Source organism: Vicia villosa, linkage group LG4 (genome assembly GCF_029867415.1).
Source record: "Vicia villosa cultivar HV-30 ecotype Madison, WI linkage group LG4, Vvil1.0, whole genome shotgun sequence".
Lineage (NCBI taxonomy): Eukaryota > Viridiplantae > Streptophyta > Magnoliopsida > Fabales > Fabaceae > Vicia > Vicia villosa.
Genome location: NC_081183.1, coordinates 195312664 through 195332344, shown reverse-complemented (window position 1 = coordinate 195332344; position 19681 = coordinate 195312664). Strand labels below are relative to the sequence as shown.

At 33.1% G+C, this 19681-nt stretch overlaps 2 protein-coding genes across 3 annotated transcripts; both read left to right on the top strand.

Annotated features, from left to right (window-relative positions):
- Window positions 1–7831: 7831 nt before the first annotated feature.
- LOC131594206 (eukaryotic translation initiation factor 3 subunit I-like) lies at window positions 7832–11243 on the top strand. Of its 2 annotated transcripts, none has more exons than XM_058866292.1 (9): window positions 7832–7963; window positions 8898–9128; window positions 9215–9430; window positions 9513–9640; window positions 9751–9870; window positions 9992–10081; window positions 10490–10576; window positions 10662–10741; window positions 11001–11243. In XM_058866292.1, exons 2-9 carry the CDS (start codon window positions 8945–8947, stop codon window positions 11074–11076), a joined length of 981 nt encoding a protein of 326 aa, XP_058722275.1. In that variant the 5' UTR covers window positions 7832–7963; window positions 8898–8944; the 3' UTR covers window positions 11077–11243. The 2 variants fall into 2 exon arrangements, with proteins under 2 accessions (XP_058722275.1, XP_058722276.1); XM_058866293.1 differs by having other exon boundaries at window positions 7840–7953.
- Window positions 11244–12501: 1258 nt separating this feature from the next.
- On the top strand, window positions 12502–14106 carry LOC131596643 (NADH dehydrogenase [ubiquinone] 1 alpha subcomplex subunit 1). Its single transcript, XM_058869365.1, has 2 exons — window positions 12502–12732; window positions 13866–14106. Exon 1 carries the CDS (start codon window positions 12538–12540, stop codon window positions 12724–12726), a length of 189 nt encoding a protein of 62 aa, XP_058725348.1. The 5' UTR covers window positions 12502–12537; the 3' UTR covers window positions 12727–12732; window positions 13866–14106.
- Window positions 14107–19681: the final 5575 nt, after the last annotated feature.

Below are 19681 nucleotides of genomic sequence, written 5' to 3'. Positions count from 1 at the left end.
AATCCAGCTATTTAACCGCAATTACACAACCGATACAAAGTTGATGTTCACCTAAACAATTTTATTCTCATTCATCGGAGTATATTTAGGAATTCTTTTGGCATAGAAGAATCATCCCACCGAGGGAATTATTGGGTTGAGTTTGGAGACTTTTAAAGAAAAAAAAAGTTCATATTATCAAGAAGTAAAAAAATAGAAGAGTTTACTAAAGGCTTATAAATTCTATGCTTGTCTATTGTAATAATGTCCAAAAGTATTGCAAACAGATTTCTAAACCTGATATATTTGAATCTCTCATTCATGCCTTTTTTTTTAATAAGCAATGATATTATTAAAAAACCACATGATCAATTACAAGAGGTACTTCGATTCGGAGCCAACAATAAACATTATCCTTACCTTCTAAAGCAAGGGCATAGTGTTCCAAAGATGAAAGTTACAGGAGACAAAGGAAATTTTAGCAGCACTAAACCACTTTTAAGACACAAAAATAATAACTGACATTCAATCATCGAAACTGAAAACCTTGCAGTTGAACATGATAGTGTTTCACATAAGCCATAAGTTTCGCACTACCGCCAGCCAGACACCCCTACTGATAATCTTTCACTCTATCCTTGACCTTATGAAAGTTGAAAAGGAAAGACCTCAATTCCTCATTTGAAAGAGTCAACGAACCGCCAAGCCAACTGCCAACCTTATCCCAAATCCTTCTAGACGCAAAGCAACAATCAAACAGATGATTGATAGATTCCTCCTCCCTAAAACAGAAGGCACTTCACTTCTCCCTATACCACGACACCTCTTCTCCCTAGTTGGTCTTTAGTTGGAAGTCTTTCCAACAAAAATCTCCAACCGAACAACTTGAGGTTTGACGGAACCTTCATATTCCAGAGAAAGATAAAGCTTCATGCACTCCAACCGACACCACCACTTGTCAACTCTTATCTATTATTGATAGCTGAGACGCAAGAAATGACTGAAAACTCTTCATATGCTTCCTTAGACCACGCGAACAAGTCCACCTCCTCATGCTTAACATCAGAATTTCATCAATAGATCCTTATTCATGCCTTCTATATCCTTAATACCTAGGCCCTCCACTTCTTCTCTATAGACACAGAACTCCAACTAACCCAATGAACGGTCCTTCTATTCTTAACCTCTCTTCACAAGAACCTGCTTTGAATCCTCCTAATATCTTTAACCACTTTCATCGGAGCTTTATAGAACGAAAAAGTATAAATTGGGATAGTACTACGAACCGAATTAATCAAAATAACTCGAACCCTCTCAATATGGCCTTCATGCTCCACAATCATCGACATGAAACTATTAAAGACAAATGCCTCCATCCACCTAATCCAATCAGCACTAAAGCCCATCTTGTTGAACATAAATCTTAGGTAATTCCAACTAACGCTATCATAGGCTTTCTCATAATCCACCTTTAACACCAAGCAACTTCTTTGCTCTCTCTTAGCCAAATCCAACACTTCGTTCACCATAAGGATTTTGTAACACCCCATTTTCTACCCGGTAATTATAATAAATATCAGAGTGCATAAAATTTTAAACATCAAACATGAGGCATTACATTTTCAACTTAAAACCACAAACAACTTGTATTTCATTTATCTTTGATACATAACATTCGGCATATACAATTTTAAAATTATGATTCATACACAATTTTATTCAACTAAAAACAACTTAAAACAACAGTAATTACTTTTATTCATCAACTTGGATTTCAACAGCTATAATAATAACACAGCAACAAAACAACAAATACAATTATAATCCCATCCTGAGTGCCGTGTATCAGAGCAAGACACCAACTCAACTAACAGCAACTAAATACTTTATAAAATCACTTCAAACTTCCACCGCTATCTTGAGTACCTGTCTGTTTCCCATGGTAGAGGAAACATCAGCAAAAGGGGCGAGATATCAAAAATTATAAACAAAAGTATGATAATTAATATATTAGATCAGATCATACAATTATAATTCATACATAATTTTATTCAACTAAAAGCAACTTAAAACAACATTAATTACTTTTATTCATCAACTTGGATTTCAACAACTATAATAATAACACAGCAACAAAACAACAAATACAATCATAATCCCATCCTGAGTGCTACGTATCAGAGCAAGACACCAACTCGACTAACAACAACTAAAGACTTCATAAAATCACTTCAAACTTCCACCGCTATCTTGAGTACCTGTCTGTTTCCCATGGTAAGGAAAACATTAGCAGAAGGGGTGAGATATCAAAAATTATAAACAAAAGTATGATAATTAATGTATTAGATCGGATCATACAATTATCACCACTTTCAAACGACAGTTATAATAACAACTAGCAACAGCAGTTATAACAACAACTTTAGCAACAGGTTGTAATGTTGTTACTAATATTATTTCTTCAACAAAAATCAACTTTATTCATTCTTTGATTAACCGAGCCAGCCATGAGAAGAACCGCAAACAAGAGTTTGGTTAGAGGAATAAGGAGCGAGATTGAGTTGATGGATTTTGTTGGTTGAGAGGTTAAAGGAGGAATGGTGAGAAAGCACGAGCCATGGGAGTTGAGTGGGTAGATGGAGAGGGATTTTAGGAGCATAGAGTCTCCATTTGCGACATACAGATCGGAATCGGAGATAGTCGGCATAGATTATAAACTTTTTGGAGATCGATTCAACGATGTCTTGAGGTAATTCAGCCCACATTGTTAAACACATACTGGAGTTAGGGTTTGGTTAGTTGAAAGGAGTCGCGTGTTAGTGTTTCAATGGCGGAAGAAAATGATTAAAGTTGACAGGGGAGGAACAACGGTGGAGGAATATGAATTCGTGCTGCCGTTTGGGTTTCACAGCTTCTCAAAAATCAAGTGAGGGAAACTTTTATCACATTTTGATTGTTTTAAGAGAAACTAGATTGTAACCCCATATATGTAAGAAATGTTATAACACACAAGAACGTGTGTTTTTAGCATGGTGCACCTACCAATATCACCAGTGTGTTTTACCATAATGCAATTACTAAAATATATTTTTCGATTTTTTTCTTTTCTTTTCGCACTCTTGTTCCTAGAGGAATGTGACCATAATAATTCAGAGCTCTTGCGGAGACGTAAAATATCTTTTCTATCTTAATTGACAATTAAAATATAATGTTTTTTTATTATTAGTTACAATTGTTAATTAATAATTAAGCTCCTTACCAACACCATTAATTATTACTATTATTTTTGTTAGTAATTTGTGGTTCTACCAAACAAACCACCGCGTAAAAATTGGCCACTAAAGTATTTTGCATCATAATTTAATAAAATCCATTCTTTATATAACAATTTAGAATTGATTTTATCATTATTAATATAGTTCTATTCAATGAATAAAAAATTATCTATATATGATTTGATGGTTGAGTTTTTCAAGACACTGTAATGTATGATATTTTGATACATAATTATTAGTGTTGATATAGGAACCACAACTTTCGTTAGCATTCTCATATAAGTTTCTTATGTTTTTTTGAGTTGTTATGGTGTGTGATATTAAGCATGAATTCATGTGATATTTTTCTTTTAAAGTATGTCATCATTTACTCTTTTTTTTTTCCGCAAAAGTTAGGGATGCACAATATTCTTAGAAATGAAATTACCGGACATCGTATAAAAGTGAAATAATATTTTAAACATATTTTAATTTGATTTATCACATTGTAATATTAATCATAGTTTTTACTAAATTATATGACTACCTCGTGCATCGCACGGGCAAACATCTAGTTAATTATAATAACACAAATTAATAATAAATTGATAACATTTAGTTATCGAATAAATAATTGTCAATATTAACAAACTAGCATTCCCTTATATTAACTTTCCCTTATATTAACATTCCCTTATAAAATAAATATTAAATTAATGACATTAATTTTGTCAATCTTAATAAATTAATAACATTCAATTATAAAATAAGTATTTGTCAATCTTAATAAATTAATAATCTGTTTTTTACTTGGATATGTCATAAAAATATAATACCCAATATCAGAATAAAAATAAAAAATAAAATTATGAAATAGAATAAATTGTTGTATTTGGGAGAATGAAGTCACTATTAAATTCTAAATACTATCAAATAAAATAAAATTATTATTTAATTAAATTTTTTCATTTCTCTCACATCTCTTCCAAACGAAACATATAAGTTTTTAATTATAGATATTTATCAATAAATATTAGCTATTCAAAAACTATAAAAACGATTGTTTAACATTATTGATGCACTTATTTTATGATGCATACAAATCATCATTGACATTCCTTTTCATTTTCTAATCAATATATTTATAAATAACACATATAAAATATATAATATAAAAGAAAAAATAAAATAAATAATAGTACCTTCTAAGTCTCAGAGGTTCGTGCTAAGAAGCAATATAATATAAGAGGAGAGACGAAAGAGAGAAGTAATATTGTATTGTTCTTATTATCAGTGTGGATTTCAAATACAATATCAGTCATATTTATAAGACATATGTAATAATTAGAAAATCAATATGAAATCTCATAATTGATGGACGTCCATAATCATACCATTTAAAACACTAAATAAATAATTAATAAATCTTTAAACTCTATCAAAGTAAAAGTCATCTCATTCACTTGTCACCCATCAATCAATTTTATCCACGAATATGGGTATTGGTCTTTCGTTACATACATCGTTAGATAAATATAATATTTATACCCGCTCTATGTTTGTTATTATATTTGTCAAAAGGGTATCCATGACTTTCGACATTCCCGCTTTATATCCACGTATGTTTCTATCACAAGAGAATCCATGAATTTTGAAATACCTGCATATATTATCGAATATCCACGAATAATATTATTTAAATAATATTTTAAAAAAATTATAATTAATTAAAAAATTATCCTCTTTTAAAGATATACAATAATTTCAAATTTAACATGTAATATTAATATTAATGACAAATTAAATCATATTCATTTTATTTCTTATTTTATCAAATAATTATATTAAATTTAACAAAATGTGACACTTCATCATCGGCAGCGAATCTCTTATAGATGGGAGAACTCAGCCATGGTGGCACAACCTGGGGGCAAGGGAAGAATGAATCGAGGTTAGGGCACAAATTATAAAAATGAAAGTGTGAAACGACCAGTAACACAAGGACATGATAGGTTTTTTGGAAGGTGCACGTTAGAGACTAATCAAGGGTGAGAGACATGTTGCAACAAAATATGTCCATACTATTTGGATTTTGATAATAACAAACTACTTAAATAACAATAGGGGATATTAACATTTGTTTAAGTTTGCATGATCATTAAGCTAGTAATTAACTTGGTTTTGACCCAGCTAAATAGCTTATAAAGAAGAAACAGGTAATTCATATTACATTGAATTAGAATATGATTTTCAAATAGAACCTCGGTGCCATATTGCCTCAACCTCCGATGTGTTGTAAGCACAATACAACACGTGTTGGTTCGTACTCTATGTAAAGTAGCTCCATCTTATCAACTACCGGAATTATGGAGAAAGTCAACTAGGGGTTATAGCGCATGGCTCAAGACTGCTTGGCACGATTTCTTCAGTCTACCCCAGTGTGCCTGTGATCGCCTTACTTGAGAAAGACACAATGGATAAAGAGATTACTCATGAGTTGAGGATCCTTATCGTACCTACTTCAACGTCTCTCTCTTGGAAATTGCTTCTTCAGCAGAGATACTTGTGCAAGTAAGCTTCCAACGTCTCTTTTGTTTCATCTATATAAAGAGCTGAATATTCAAAGGAAATAACACCAATATACAACAAGAACAACAACAAATGATAAGATATTGCAAGAATTATTTCACTCTATAAGCTTTAATATATAGTTGTTGTATTGCACGTAGACTTGAGATTTTCTTACACTTTTATATCTTAGAAATCTCAAGTAACAAGGTATTTGCTTGTGCTGAATTCTTCGTACCTCTAATTGTATATCAAGTACATCTTGGTGTAATCCTAAACAATTTGTTTAGAATTTGTAAAAGTCTCAAACAGTGTGTTTAAGCAGGGAAGTTTCAAACTGAGTGTTTGAGCAAATAAGTCATGAGCTGTGAGTTTAGGCAAGGAAGTCTCTTTCAGGTGTGGTTGAGCAAGGAAGTCATGAACGAATGTGTTTAGGCTTCCATAATAGCGAGTTTAGGCAAGGAAGTCCATAATTGTGAGTTTAGGCAAAGAAGTCTCTTTCAGGTTTGATTGAGCAAGGAAGTCTGGTCTAGTGTGTCTAAGTAAGTTGTAATCAGGTGCTGATTATAGTGAAAAACTCTTGTGGGCCAAAGGAACAATACTACTCTCGTTATAGAGGAACCAGGACAATTATATGCGTGCCTTTACTTATTGCTTTTATTCTTTAAATCATTATGTTATCATTTGCTCTAGCTCATAATATGAACTTAATTATTAATTTAGAAACCAACAAAACAAAAGACATTTTTGCCCCTAAATTAAAAGTGAGTTGGAAAAAACCAACGAAAGACATTTTTTGCCCCTAAATTATTAATTTAGACTAAGATAATAAAAGGTTATTTTTGAAATTTCTAGAACAACAAATTTTCTTATATTATAGATGTAAAAGTATCATTTATTCTCAAAAAACATCTAGAATGACAATAATTATGTATTGAAGAGAGAGAGACAGTAAAGAGAAAGAGAAGAGAGAGAGAGAGAGAGAGAGAGAGAGAGAGAGAGAGAGAGAGAGAGAGAGAATGAAATAGTATATTATGTTGTAGAAAGTGTGTGAACCAATGAAAGTGAAACACTTGGTGCAAGAAATCAAAAAAATGAAAAAAAATGAAGGCTTATTTTATTTTATTTTTTGGTAGCAAGGAGGGCCGAAGCCCAAACAACAAAAAATATGGAACGATAGATCTAGCAAAGAGAGCATCACCTAAATCTTCCTTCAGATTATGCAGCACAAAATCAGGCGGGTCCCAATACATTCTGCAATCTTCTTTCAAAAGTCTACCTTCTTTAGCAAGAACATTTGCGTAACCATTCGTCTCTCTGCACGCATAAACAATCTCTGCGGACTTCAAACTATCCACCAAAAGCAAGATTTGATATTCCAGGCTTGAAGATCTATTTATCTTCATCTTGGCTTTAGAAAGGAACTCTACTGCCGTTGTCTAGTCAGTGTTAACTTCCACCTGCTCAAAACGAAACTCCAGAGCAAGCTTTAAACCTTCAAAGATCCCCCATAATTCTGTTAGTGTAAGATAGTTGATTAAAATCAAGGTGAATCAATACAATTAATAATATAATTAATTGTGTTAACTAAAATATATTATTAAATATATAACATTATAATTAAGATATAGTAATAATATTAACCTAATAAATATTCAAATCAACACATTATTTTTATATAAAATTAATTAAAGAAAATTATTACAAAATGAAGGCTTATAATTAATCAAAGAAAATTATTTGGTTCATCTATATTTTAGATAATAATATATATTATCTTTGTAAAATTAAATATAAAATATTACATTTTTCAATTTTTTTTTGCATTAAAAACAATAATATTTAAATTCTTAAAAAGTTAGATAAACTATTTCTTAATATAATTTATTTATTTATATTTTCAACAAATATCCCTAAAGTAAATTATTAATTCCTCAAACTTTAAATGAAAACTATTTAATTAACACTTTAAATAATAATTAAAACGAATTTATAAAATTAATTAAAAAAATATATAATTTACATAGTGGATTCTATTAGGCCCAATTTCATAAACCCTAAAACAGAAAATATCGGAAACACCTCACTGATCTCAACTGTCCGCCGGGAATCGCAGCCAGAACGATCGTCAGCCACCGCAATCAGCCAGAAAGTCCGTTCAGGTTCCCCTCTTCGTCTTTTTATCTCAGTACGATTTTTTCACTCTCATAGTGCGCGGGAGGATTCGATAATTGTGTCATAGTGGAATATAGAACGAATCTGTACTGCAGTTCCGATTTGGTTTTTGTTTTATTCTATTGTTTTAGATTGCTTAATGTATCTCCCTAGATGCAACCATAGAAGCTTGTTTGTAGAATCTAAGATTTACAATTTACAATTGAGAATATTGAGTTAAACAACAGAGAATATGGAATTCTTGAATGTAACTATATGTGACTGTCATGTAGATTTAGAATATGTGTTGGATATCAGTTCTTTAATCTCATGTGTCGTTGATTGTATGATTCTTGACACCTCAATGTTAGAATATGGGACTATTGAATGTAATCACATGTGTTGGTATCTATACACCTTCAATTTTAGTGGCGCTGATTAGGATTTTGAACATTCCCTATGTTACGGTAAATAGTTATCTCCAAATCTCATCCAATTTTAGCCAAGGCATGATGATAACTCGGTATTGAGACCCTAGAATAGCATTAATGAGAATATTTTTAATTGTAAGTTTTAGCCGTCTTTGTGGTGAGTGTAAGAGGTATGAATGCAAAAATTCTAAAAGAAGTAGATCTACATAGAAATAACTGTTACCTACCCGCAGACGAAATTTTTCTTAATCAGTAGCACCTACTTGAGTTAGCTAATATGTTGTTCGTAAAAGCAATTATGCCGGTTTGACAAAGGAAAAACAAGATATGTATATAGAGTTCATTAATACTTTTTCTGTAATAAGAAAGTTTATTTCTTTGAAAAAGTAGAAAGTTTATTTTTTGACGGTAAATATTAGTGATTTTTTTGTTTGGGTGTTATGAATACTAGTAAGATTATGAGTGGTACCATGAACTTTAAATTTGTTATTGTTGCAACTGTAATTTGCAGCCTAATTGCTAGCTAAGAGAGGAAGGAGAGGCAAAGCGAGAAGAATCATGAGACCCATTTTGATGAAAGGCCACGAGAGGCCATTAACATTCCTCAAGTATAACAGGGATGGTGATCTTCTGTTTTCTTGCGCTAAAGATCACAACCCCACCGTGTGGTATGCTGACAACGGTGAACGTCTGGGCACTTATCGAGGCCATAATGGTGCTGTTTGGTGCTGCGATGTCTCTAGTAAGTTTGTCCTCTTCAATTTCAATGCGTGGATAGTATTTTTATGCTGTAAAATGTAGGTTAAATTGACGGTTGGATGGTTGCAGGAGATTCGGGACGACTCATTACAGGAAGTGCTGACCAGACTGCGAAGCTATGGGATGTGCAGAGTGGTCAGCAATTGTTTACTTTCAATTTTGACTCCCCTGCAAGGTCTGTTGACTTTTCCGTTGGTGATAAGCTTGCTGTTATCACCACTGACCCATTCATGGAACTCACTTCAGCAATCCATGTCAAACGCATTGCAAAAGATCCTGCAGACCGTAAGCAACATTTTTCCTTATCTCTCTGCAAATTTGCTGACATCCAATACTAATAATGCCAATGCTTCTTTGTTCTATTCAGAGACTGGGGAGTCTTTGCTTGTTATTAAGGGCCCTCAGGGAAGAATCAATAGAGCCATATGGGGCCCCCTCAACAGAACCATTATCAGTGCCGGAGAAGACTGTATTATTCGTATTTGGGATTCTGAGGTCGGCCCTGATTTCCTATAATTATTTTGCAAACACTCAGCAGTTGCTAATAGTAATACTATCACCACCGACTACAATTACTTCATTCTGTTTCACTTGCTTATATGCAGACAGGAAATCTACTTAGGGAGTCGGACAAGGAATCCGGCCACAAAAAGACAGTAACATCACTGGCCAAATCTGCTGATGGCTCACATTTTCTGACGGGCTCCCTTGATAAGTCTGCTAAGGTATCATCATCACCATCATCATCATTTCAATTAATTTTTTATCATGATATTATTGCAATACACCTAACCAGTTTCCTTTCTTTTTTGCAATATTTATGGATATCTTCGGGCTATTAATTAGATTTGGGATAGCAGAACATTGTCTCTAATCAAGACATATGTGACAGAACGCCCTGTCAATGCAGTTGCAATGTCGCCTCTCCTTGATCATGTATGTTTTTGTATTGTGAATTACTTAATATAATTTATGTCATGTCATGGTATTCCTATTAATAGTCTTGGTAATATATGCAAGTAATACTGGTTGTTCATCTTTATTTGATTAATTACCTCATGTCTCCCTTGACTCCTTGAATAAAGGTGTCCTATTTGGAAGCTAGTTAAAAGTTTTCGTAATATCCTGACCCTTTTTCTTTTCTTGGTGTGAATTTTCTCTCCATAAACTACTAAATTCTTTTTCACATGTCTGAGTTGCTTACTAGTAATTTATGAAAGAAATACACCTCTAAATAGTTTCCTTCCTAATAGTTTTGCATGAAGCGCTCTTTCATTTATTCAGGGTATATTATTTCAGTTATTGTATGGTTTTCTCTATTCCTTAACCTGTGTTCTTTTGTAGGTGGTTCTTGGAGGTGGTCAGGATGCATCAGCTGTTACAACTACTGATCATCGTGCTGGCAAATTTGAAGCCAAGTTCTACGATAAGGTAGATTTGGTTTTTCCTTCCAATACCATTTCAACTTCTCTAAGGCTTCTAATTTTCATATTTATTATTTTTTTGGTTTGTTTAGATTCTTCAAGAAGAAATTGGGGGTGTGAAAGGGCATTTCGGACCGATTAATGCACTGGCCTTTAACCCTGATGGAAAAAGGTACATCCTTTGTTTTCCACCTTCACCTCTTTGTATATTTTACTGTTTAGGTACAATTACATCTGTAACATTTCTGTTATTCCCGAGACAATTTGATTTGAGACGTTATATTATACAAATATTTGTAGTTTATTTCTTAAACAACCAATGTTTTTGTCTTAACAATTTACATTTGTGATTGTGATAAAAACCCTGAATAGAAGTTAGCAGATGAACTGTTTCTTTTACTTATCAGTCTCACATTCTTTTTGTTTTGTAGTTTTTCAAGTGGAGGTGAAGATGGATACGTACGTTTACATCACTTTGACCAGGATTATTTCAATATCAGAATTTAGTGCCCGAGAGAATTTCTGTTTGATATAAAGTATCATTTCTAGAAGTTAGCTTTCAACTCCTTTCACAATATATATTAGTGACACAGTTTTGTACTAAAGTTTTTACTGTAATCCTTTTGCCATATTATGAATGAATTTTGGTGGGAGAAGAACTTCCTATATTTTAAGTTTTTCATAGCAAACCTTTTGATTTGGGACAAGTTTTATCATATTTGTTTATTGTTAATGCTCAAGGTTTCTCTAATAGATATGACAACTATAATAGTATTTTGTTCAGTAGTGATAAAATAAAATTATGAGTAATCTGCATTACTACTGTAAAATGTTGTTGGGTTGTATCTGAACACTCTTGGAAAGTTATGGCTCTGGTCTACACAAGTGAGTGATTGAGGCTAATGGAATCCAATATACTATTAAAGCTGTTTAATGTATAAAAAAAAAGCGAGAATCGATATAAAACTGTGTCAGATCTAATAACAAGTCGTCCCAATCTGCTGCAGCTTGCATACCCTTGATCGTGTATAAGAAATCACAAACATTATAGCATTCTGTATTCTATATGCCATTTTTTATTTAGATAGTTAACTTTGTGTAATTATATGATTAATTAAATAGTTATGGAGTCTAGAAATTCTATTTTATTAATTTTTTTAGAAGTTAGTTTAATATTTTAATTGACAAGATACATATATTGTTAGGTTTATTATTTCGTCAACCTTAAAACAAGATGTCACATTATTAATTTAACTATCCATTAAACATGAATATCAATAAATTTGAACATTATGGATCATAGTAATTTATTGACATTCATGATATTTACTACTCCATTCGACACATTTTTAAAAATTATACACAATACACAATAAATTTGTATTATATATACTTTTTTGGGTAATGCTAACGAGTGCTGGATTAATAAAAAATTAATAGTGTTGGATTAATAAAAAAAATTTCTTTTAAAGACGTTTTATTATTAATAATACTTAATAAAATAATTAAGTAAATTGGAATAAAACAAATAAACAAGTTGATAAAAAAAATTATAAATGTTGTGTTTAGAGTATAAATTGAAATAAAAAATTATAAATGCTTTTTGTTTATTTAGAGTATGAACAAACAAATATTTCAAGTTAGTCCTTAAATTATTAAAATTAATTATATAAAAAATTAATTAAAAAATTTATAAATTAATTTTTATTCAACTAATTAGTTCTTTAAGAGTTTAATACACATATTAAATAATTGAATAAAATAATATTTTAATTTTTAATTGATTTTAATAGTTTAAAGACTAAATTGATAAATTACTAAGATTGTTTATTGTTAGAGAAAGTGTGGGGTACGGGGACTAGTTATGGGCTAGCATCAATAGTGTTTAGGCCCATTAAATTGGGAGTATTTATACTTATCCAGAAGAAGTTCAAGAGGTTAGAAAATTGTGAGAAAGAAAGAAAAAAAATGGCTTTGCATTGGTTAGAAGCCGTACTTCCTCTCGGAATCATTGCCGGAATGCTCTGTGTCGCCGGAAACGCTCAGTATTACATCCACAGAGCTGCTCATGGCCGACCAAAGCACATCGGTAACGACTTGTGGGATGTCGCCATGGAACGAAGGGACAAGAAGCTCGTCGATCAAGCTTCTAATTAATCACAGGTAATAAATAAACCCTAACGAATTTTAATTGTGTAGATTTATATGTTAATTTGAATAGTTCATACTGTGATGCTTCAAGATAGGGTGTTCTTGTGGTGATTTAACCTAATCTATTGTGGAAGAGTTTGAATCTGACTCAGAATCGGTTTATTCATATGTATATCAATTATGAATAGATCCGTTAGAAAAAATTATGAAAACTTTGGTGGTTTTGTTTTACATAGAAAAGATGATTAAATCAAAGGAATGAAGAAATGAATGAATTGGGGGAAATGGAATTATTAACCTACATTTGGTGTCTTAAGCTTATGTAGAGACGATACAATTCACTCTTTCAGTCTGACCAAATGTGAGGAAATTTTCTGTTTAAGATATGGCTTTGGTGGTAGAATTGGAGGATGAGGGCTTTGGTTAAGTAGGATGGAAGAGGAGAGGCGAAATTTACGGTGGAAGAGCCTGGTTACTCACAGCCATTGCCGAAATGCAAGAACGAGTTCTATATAACATACTCATTTATGTCAGAGGCTTTTGATCTTTAAGTGTGGACAATTCATGTGTATTTATCTTTGTGCTGAGAGATTTAACTTCTTAATTGAGGAATTGGGACAGCAAGAACCAATCTCTAGACCATATAATAACCCGGGAGGATTCTGATGCCATATAAATTGGCTATATCAAAATCTTAAACTATTTGGTGAATATTAAAAAAGTTAATTTCTTTTGGTTGTGTGCGATATCTGCAACAATTTGGGTCCATGGCTTGTAGAGAAATTATTAGAATTTTAGATATAATTTCTTGCCATTATCGGATCTCTCATATAAAGTAGTCTTAGCAAATTCTTCAGTTAAGATGCTTATGGCGGCTATTCAGAGGGTTTTCTTTGTTGGATTTCAGAATCAGAGGCAATATAATTGTTGTCGATATCCTTTTTCTTTTTCTTCTATATTCTATGAAACATCCTTTTATCGGGAATAAAAAATTAAAGAATTTGTGATTTGATAACTAAAAGGACAATATTAGGATAATTTCTTCATGCTCTGCTCTGAAATTAAAGTGCTTTGTGCTCCATGTTTGATTTTCCTTATGCTTGGAATTATCAATGAGTTCATAACTTTTATGTTTCTAAATGTAGGTTGTTTAATCAGAGTGTTTGTGAAGAGAATAAATTGATTAAACGATGCTCTCCAGCTGTTCCAAGGAGGCAGAGTAGATCTCTACAATTAAATTTCCATATTTTTCATATTTTCTTGTATGAAATTTGACGTAAGCATTATGATATACATATGCTCTAATCAATTGTTTTCTTTTAGTTGAATATGGTGAAATAGACCTGTGATCTCTTTGATGCTATATAACTTCTGTTGCTTTTTAAATCTATGAGCAATTTTGTGTTTCAACATATATTGTGGTATTGATGGGTGATGAATATTATATAAAGCAGCCTGTGATCCCAACCCACTTTTTTTTTTTTTAAACCAATTCCAATCCATATCCACACCTTCACCAAGAGGAAAGAAAATTGGAAAAAAGAGGACACTGGCAATTGATAGTATATATGTAAGCTGTATTAGAGAGGTATCATGGATATTGGAAGTTTGAATGGAAGATATATATGATATTGTGAAAGCTACACAGTAAACGAAGATATATATGTGTTGCTCTGTTTGTATGATATTGTGGAAGATATATATATGTTGCTCCGTTTGCATGATCCGATCTTATCGAGTTAAGTTGCTGCTCTGTTTGCATGATCCGATCTTATCTAGTTAAGTTGCTCTGTTTGCATGATCTACCATGGTGCTAGTGTCCCTTGAAATCAATGTTGTTAAAAGCTGGTAGTGGAGCTATACCGCCATAGAGTAGCAGGATTTGGACAAATTTCCGTTGTGATTTCTGTGATACACTGTTTAGTAGTACAATATGTGAAATAGCCGCAGTAGCTATTGTATAGCAGAAATTTAAAAATGAGTATTGTTTATGCTATTTAGTAACCAAATGTTGTCAAATAGCCACTATAATACTATTGCAAAACAGAATTTTAACAAACCCTTGCCTTCTGCTATCTACAATTGACAATACTTCTTGAAGGACAGCAACAAATATTTTTTAATATACTGTCATCCAATCTTTTTTGCTAGAATTTTTGAATGGCTTCATTTTTTTTCTACAATTTACATTTCAAAGTATAACTGCATATTGGTGCTGCTTTTCTATAATTTATTGGCTTCAATACTTCCAATCTATAAGCTTAAACTTCACATAATTGAAATTGCATGCTCTAACAACATTGTCATTAGTATCAAGTAACTAAATTAGTCTGCAGAAAATTCCAGGACGGTGCTCTTGCAGCTGTGGAATTGAGTCATTTATTTCAATTAGAACATATCTCATTTTTATTTCTTCTTAAAAACATTTAATAATAAAGACTAGACTTATCTTTTTAAATATCACCGTTGAAATGAGTCACTATACAAGACATTTGAGCTTTAGTAGCTACCAATCTTTCTTATTTGTTGCAAGTGATAGATCAAATTAGTTTTTATTTTATTTTATGCTCAGTTAGTTTTATTTGATTTTATTTTTACTTAGTTATATTTTATTATATGGGTCTCTTAAGCAAAGCCCGCTAGAGTTAGATTTTTTTTCTTTAAACAAGTTAATACTGAATTCTAATCAAACCTTAAAATAAATTATAAAACTTTTTTTCTATATTGGTTCAAGAATTTTTAAGATTTTGGGATCTCTTAACTCTAACCGCCATCATCAATATCTTTTTCCGCATTAATTATGGACTTTGTTTCATTGACAGATTGGTTTTATTTATAACACCAAAAATTCTCTAATTTGCAAAGAACTCAAAATTTGTATTGATAAAGGGTTTATATAAATTTTCCAAATATAGCTTATGTTGTAATAGTATTATGAAAATTAAAATTATAGTACTAATGAATATTACTCTTTTATTATTTTATACAAAATTATCTTAAAAAAAATCAAATATTTTTTAATATTCTTTAAAAATTCGTGTCGTAAGCATTCTCCTCCCTTCCCTTCCAAACTTTCAAACAAAGCCTAAAGGATCCACAGTCAAAGAGAGTGATGTGGATGCAAGGGATACAACATCTCGTCCATAATACCATCTAGTTATTAGTTTCCTAGATCAACCGTCCATTTATTAAAGATGACACCCTTTTCTCAAATACATCACCAACTTCTTTGACAACTCGCCCAAAGCGCGTGAAAGTGGGAATGACGTGTCCCTGACCCTGAGTCACAATAACGTGGAAGAAGTCAAAGGTTATTTAAATGCGATCTCCTAAATAATAGGGGACCAATAACCCACTCTCCACTCTAAGAAAGTGATTGTTACTTTTTGGGAATTTGAGAACCAGGGCCAAAATTACCTATAAATACATTATCCCTAAAAGATGAAGGGGGACAGTCTCATATTCACACAAATAGGGGTTGTTAGAAAATACAATTAACACCCATTGTGAGCGCCCGATAAAATTGACCAGGGCCACGCCCATCGTTACCTATCTAGTGCTTTCACCATATTCTCATGAAGATGTTTAATCAAAGCTTCGAAATCACAGTCAATACCATTTTTGGGGCTTTTGCTAGTTGTGGAGAATCAAGTTCCTCCTGGAGAAAGTATGCCAAATAGGTTTTAACAACAAATATCGTACATGCTAACACTACCAAAATCTTAGGGAGAGAACAAAAATCTATAATCACCTTCTCGAATAAAGACGTCGTTCATGTTCTTCCCCACAACAATGACCTCATGGCCATCTCAGTGTAGTATGTTTATTGAGATGTGAAGCAAGTTTTGATCGACCCCGGTAGCTCTGCAGATGTCTTATTCTCGAGCACATTCTAAAGGCTTCGACTCAACCCAAACGACATCATAGCATTCCAAGGTTCTCTAGTTGGTCTGTCAGGCAGACAAGTATATGTAAAGTGCTATGTAACTCTTGAAAAGACGTTCGACTCAAAGACAAGCGCAAAAAATATTGAACTAAAGTATCTCGTGACAGATGTCTTGTCTCCCTACAACGTCGTACTGAGAAGATCCTTCTTCAACTTACTAGGGGCAGTCTTTTTCACCCTTCATTTAAACCTTATATATCGGTTACCTGACTCATTAGAATAATCTGGAGATGAGGAGGGAGCTTGTCGCCCTGGGTACCACCCCTCATCCCGACACATGACACATATGTAGCAAGTGGGGACCCTAAATTGGGGACTGGAAAATGAAAGGCTCACTCCAACGAAATACTTATGAAAGAATCACATAACATAGATCACTTTATTGACAAATATTTAAGCTACAAAATGCCAAATTTCATAGACGGCTACTTCAGATACAACCAGACTAAAATGGACCTCGTAGACACACCTAAGACAACATTCATGCCCAATCATGACAACTATTATTACAATGTCATGCCTTTTTGGCTTAAGAATGCATATGTCACCTATCAGAGACTCATGGAGGAAATGTTCTAAAAAAAATAAAGCCTCTAACTTGAAGGGAAATAGTTTTGGGATAGTGTTAGAAGGGAAGAGAAATTTGTTGATCGAGCGTTGAAGTTCAAGTTCAAGGCTAGTAACAACCAGATCAACTATGAAAACCTTATCACTGGCATGACCCTCGCCCTCAAGGTAACCACATCAAATTTAAATCCATGAGCGAGTCCTAATTAGTGGCAAAATAAGTCACTAGGGAGTATCATAAGAAAGAGCCCCATCTCGTTAAATATCTAAAAAAGGTATGCGACTTGTCAAAACGTTTCAAAACTTTTGAGATAACGTATGTTCCAAGAGAGCAAATTTTAGCGCGGACCTACTGTCCAAGCTTGCGAGCTCGAAAAAAATAGGGTATAACTACTTAATTAACAAGACACTTGTTATCCCTAATATTGATGAGGAATAAACTAGCATTATCGAAGTCGCTCATACCATGGTTGGATGACACTCATAATACACTACTACAATCAAACAAATTACCACAAGATGAATTAGAGACGAAGAGGATCCACAAACACTAAAAAAATACATTATGATGTCAGAGAGGCTCTACATAATGAGAAAGGATTCTTCATGTTAAGGTGTCTAGGGGAACATGAAAGTGCCACAATCCTTGCTGAAGTAAGTCAAATGGTCACTAACAACCATATTGGCGGTCGAGCACGGACCTACAATCTGCTAAGGTCAGGCTGTTATTGGTCCACCCTAATGAATAACTATATGGCGTTCGTTAGGAAATACAAAAAAAGTTGGAGGCACACCAATCTACATCATGAACCAACCAAACTCTTACATTCTAACGCAATGCTATGGTCGTTTTAACAATGGGATGTGGACATTCTAGGCCTTTACCTTTAGCCCCCGACCAACTAAAATTTACGATCGTTGGAGTGAGCTATTTCTTAAAATGGATATAACCTGGAGCCATCTCCAAAATCATAATAAAAAGGGTTATCAGTTTGTATTGGCAGAACATTATGTGCATGTTTGGTTTGCCATGCGTCATTGTTTCAAACAATTGAACTTAGTTCGCCAACACTACTGTAGTTGATTTTTGTCACGACCTAGGAGTGCAAACACAGTTGATTTATGTTGTCCATCCATAGGAAAATGGGAAAGTGGAATCAGCGAACAAGGTTATATTGAAGGGGATCAAGAAGAAACTAGACAATGCCAAAGAACTTTGGGATGAGCAGCTGCACTTCGTGCTTTTGTCATATCACACCATCCCCTCATTTGAGTACCAAAGAGACTCCCTTCACCATTGTATATGTGGAGAACGCCATGTTGCTTGTCAAAATTGACCATTATTCCTGGAGACACTCTTAGTTCAATGTAGAAGAGAATGAGGCAACGCTAAGATGTGTTGCTAACCTAATCGACAAAACAAGAGATGATGCCCATATCTGAGAATTCTTCGTAAAGCAAAAGGCGTCCAAAAGATTTAGATCCAAAGTGATTCAAAGGAAATGCACAAGGGTGATCTGGTGTTGAGACAATTCATCGTGCCCTCCCAATACATGAAACTATATTCCAACAGGGAAAAACCATATCACATATACCAAAAGCTGCCTTGCAGAACCTACGAGCTCAAGAAGTTAGATGGATGGCTCATCCCCAAACCATGGAATTCAGATAACTTAAGATATTACTATAGTTTATTATTAAGGTGAGTTTCCTATCAATGTATGATTCTCTTTGAAAAACCTTTATTATTTGTAGTAGGTTTATATGGCTCTATAGTTGATTTAAATGCTGGACTTTCATAGAAAGATCCTTTTCGCCTTAAAAGGGAAATGCAAATGTTGTACTTTTACAAAGAGATCCTTGCCGCCTTAAAGGGGTAATACAAATGTTTAATTTCCATAAAAATATTCGCACTGTCTTAAAAAGGGAAAAACATATGTATGAATACACTGAAACAGGTCCTTATTGCCCCAAGGGAAATATAAGTATTATTTATGTGAGACATATCCCATAGATGGGATAAACTAAAGTTCGCCATAAAGACTCAATTAAAGTCTCACTTGGGAGATTCAACTAAGGTCTTGCCTAGGGTACTCAACTAAAATCTCAATAGAGGAACTCAACTAAAGTATCTCCCAGTGACTCAACTTAAGTGACTCAACTTAAGTCTTTCCAGAGGGACTAAACTAAAGTCTCCCTAGAGGGACTCAACTAAAGTTTTGCTAGAGGGACTCAACAAAAGTCTCGACCTAGAGACGTAACTAAAGTCTTTTCGAAAAGAATCAACTAAAGTCTCACCTAAATACTTTGTGTAAGGTTCCATCTGAGCGGTTCCAAATGGCTGAAAATGAAAATAAATCACTTTGTCCTTTATAAGCCCTCATGTTTGAGGGATTATGTGTTGGTCTATTCGTAAAGGATCCACAAGGGGAATGTGGAGGCCAGAGA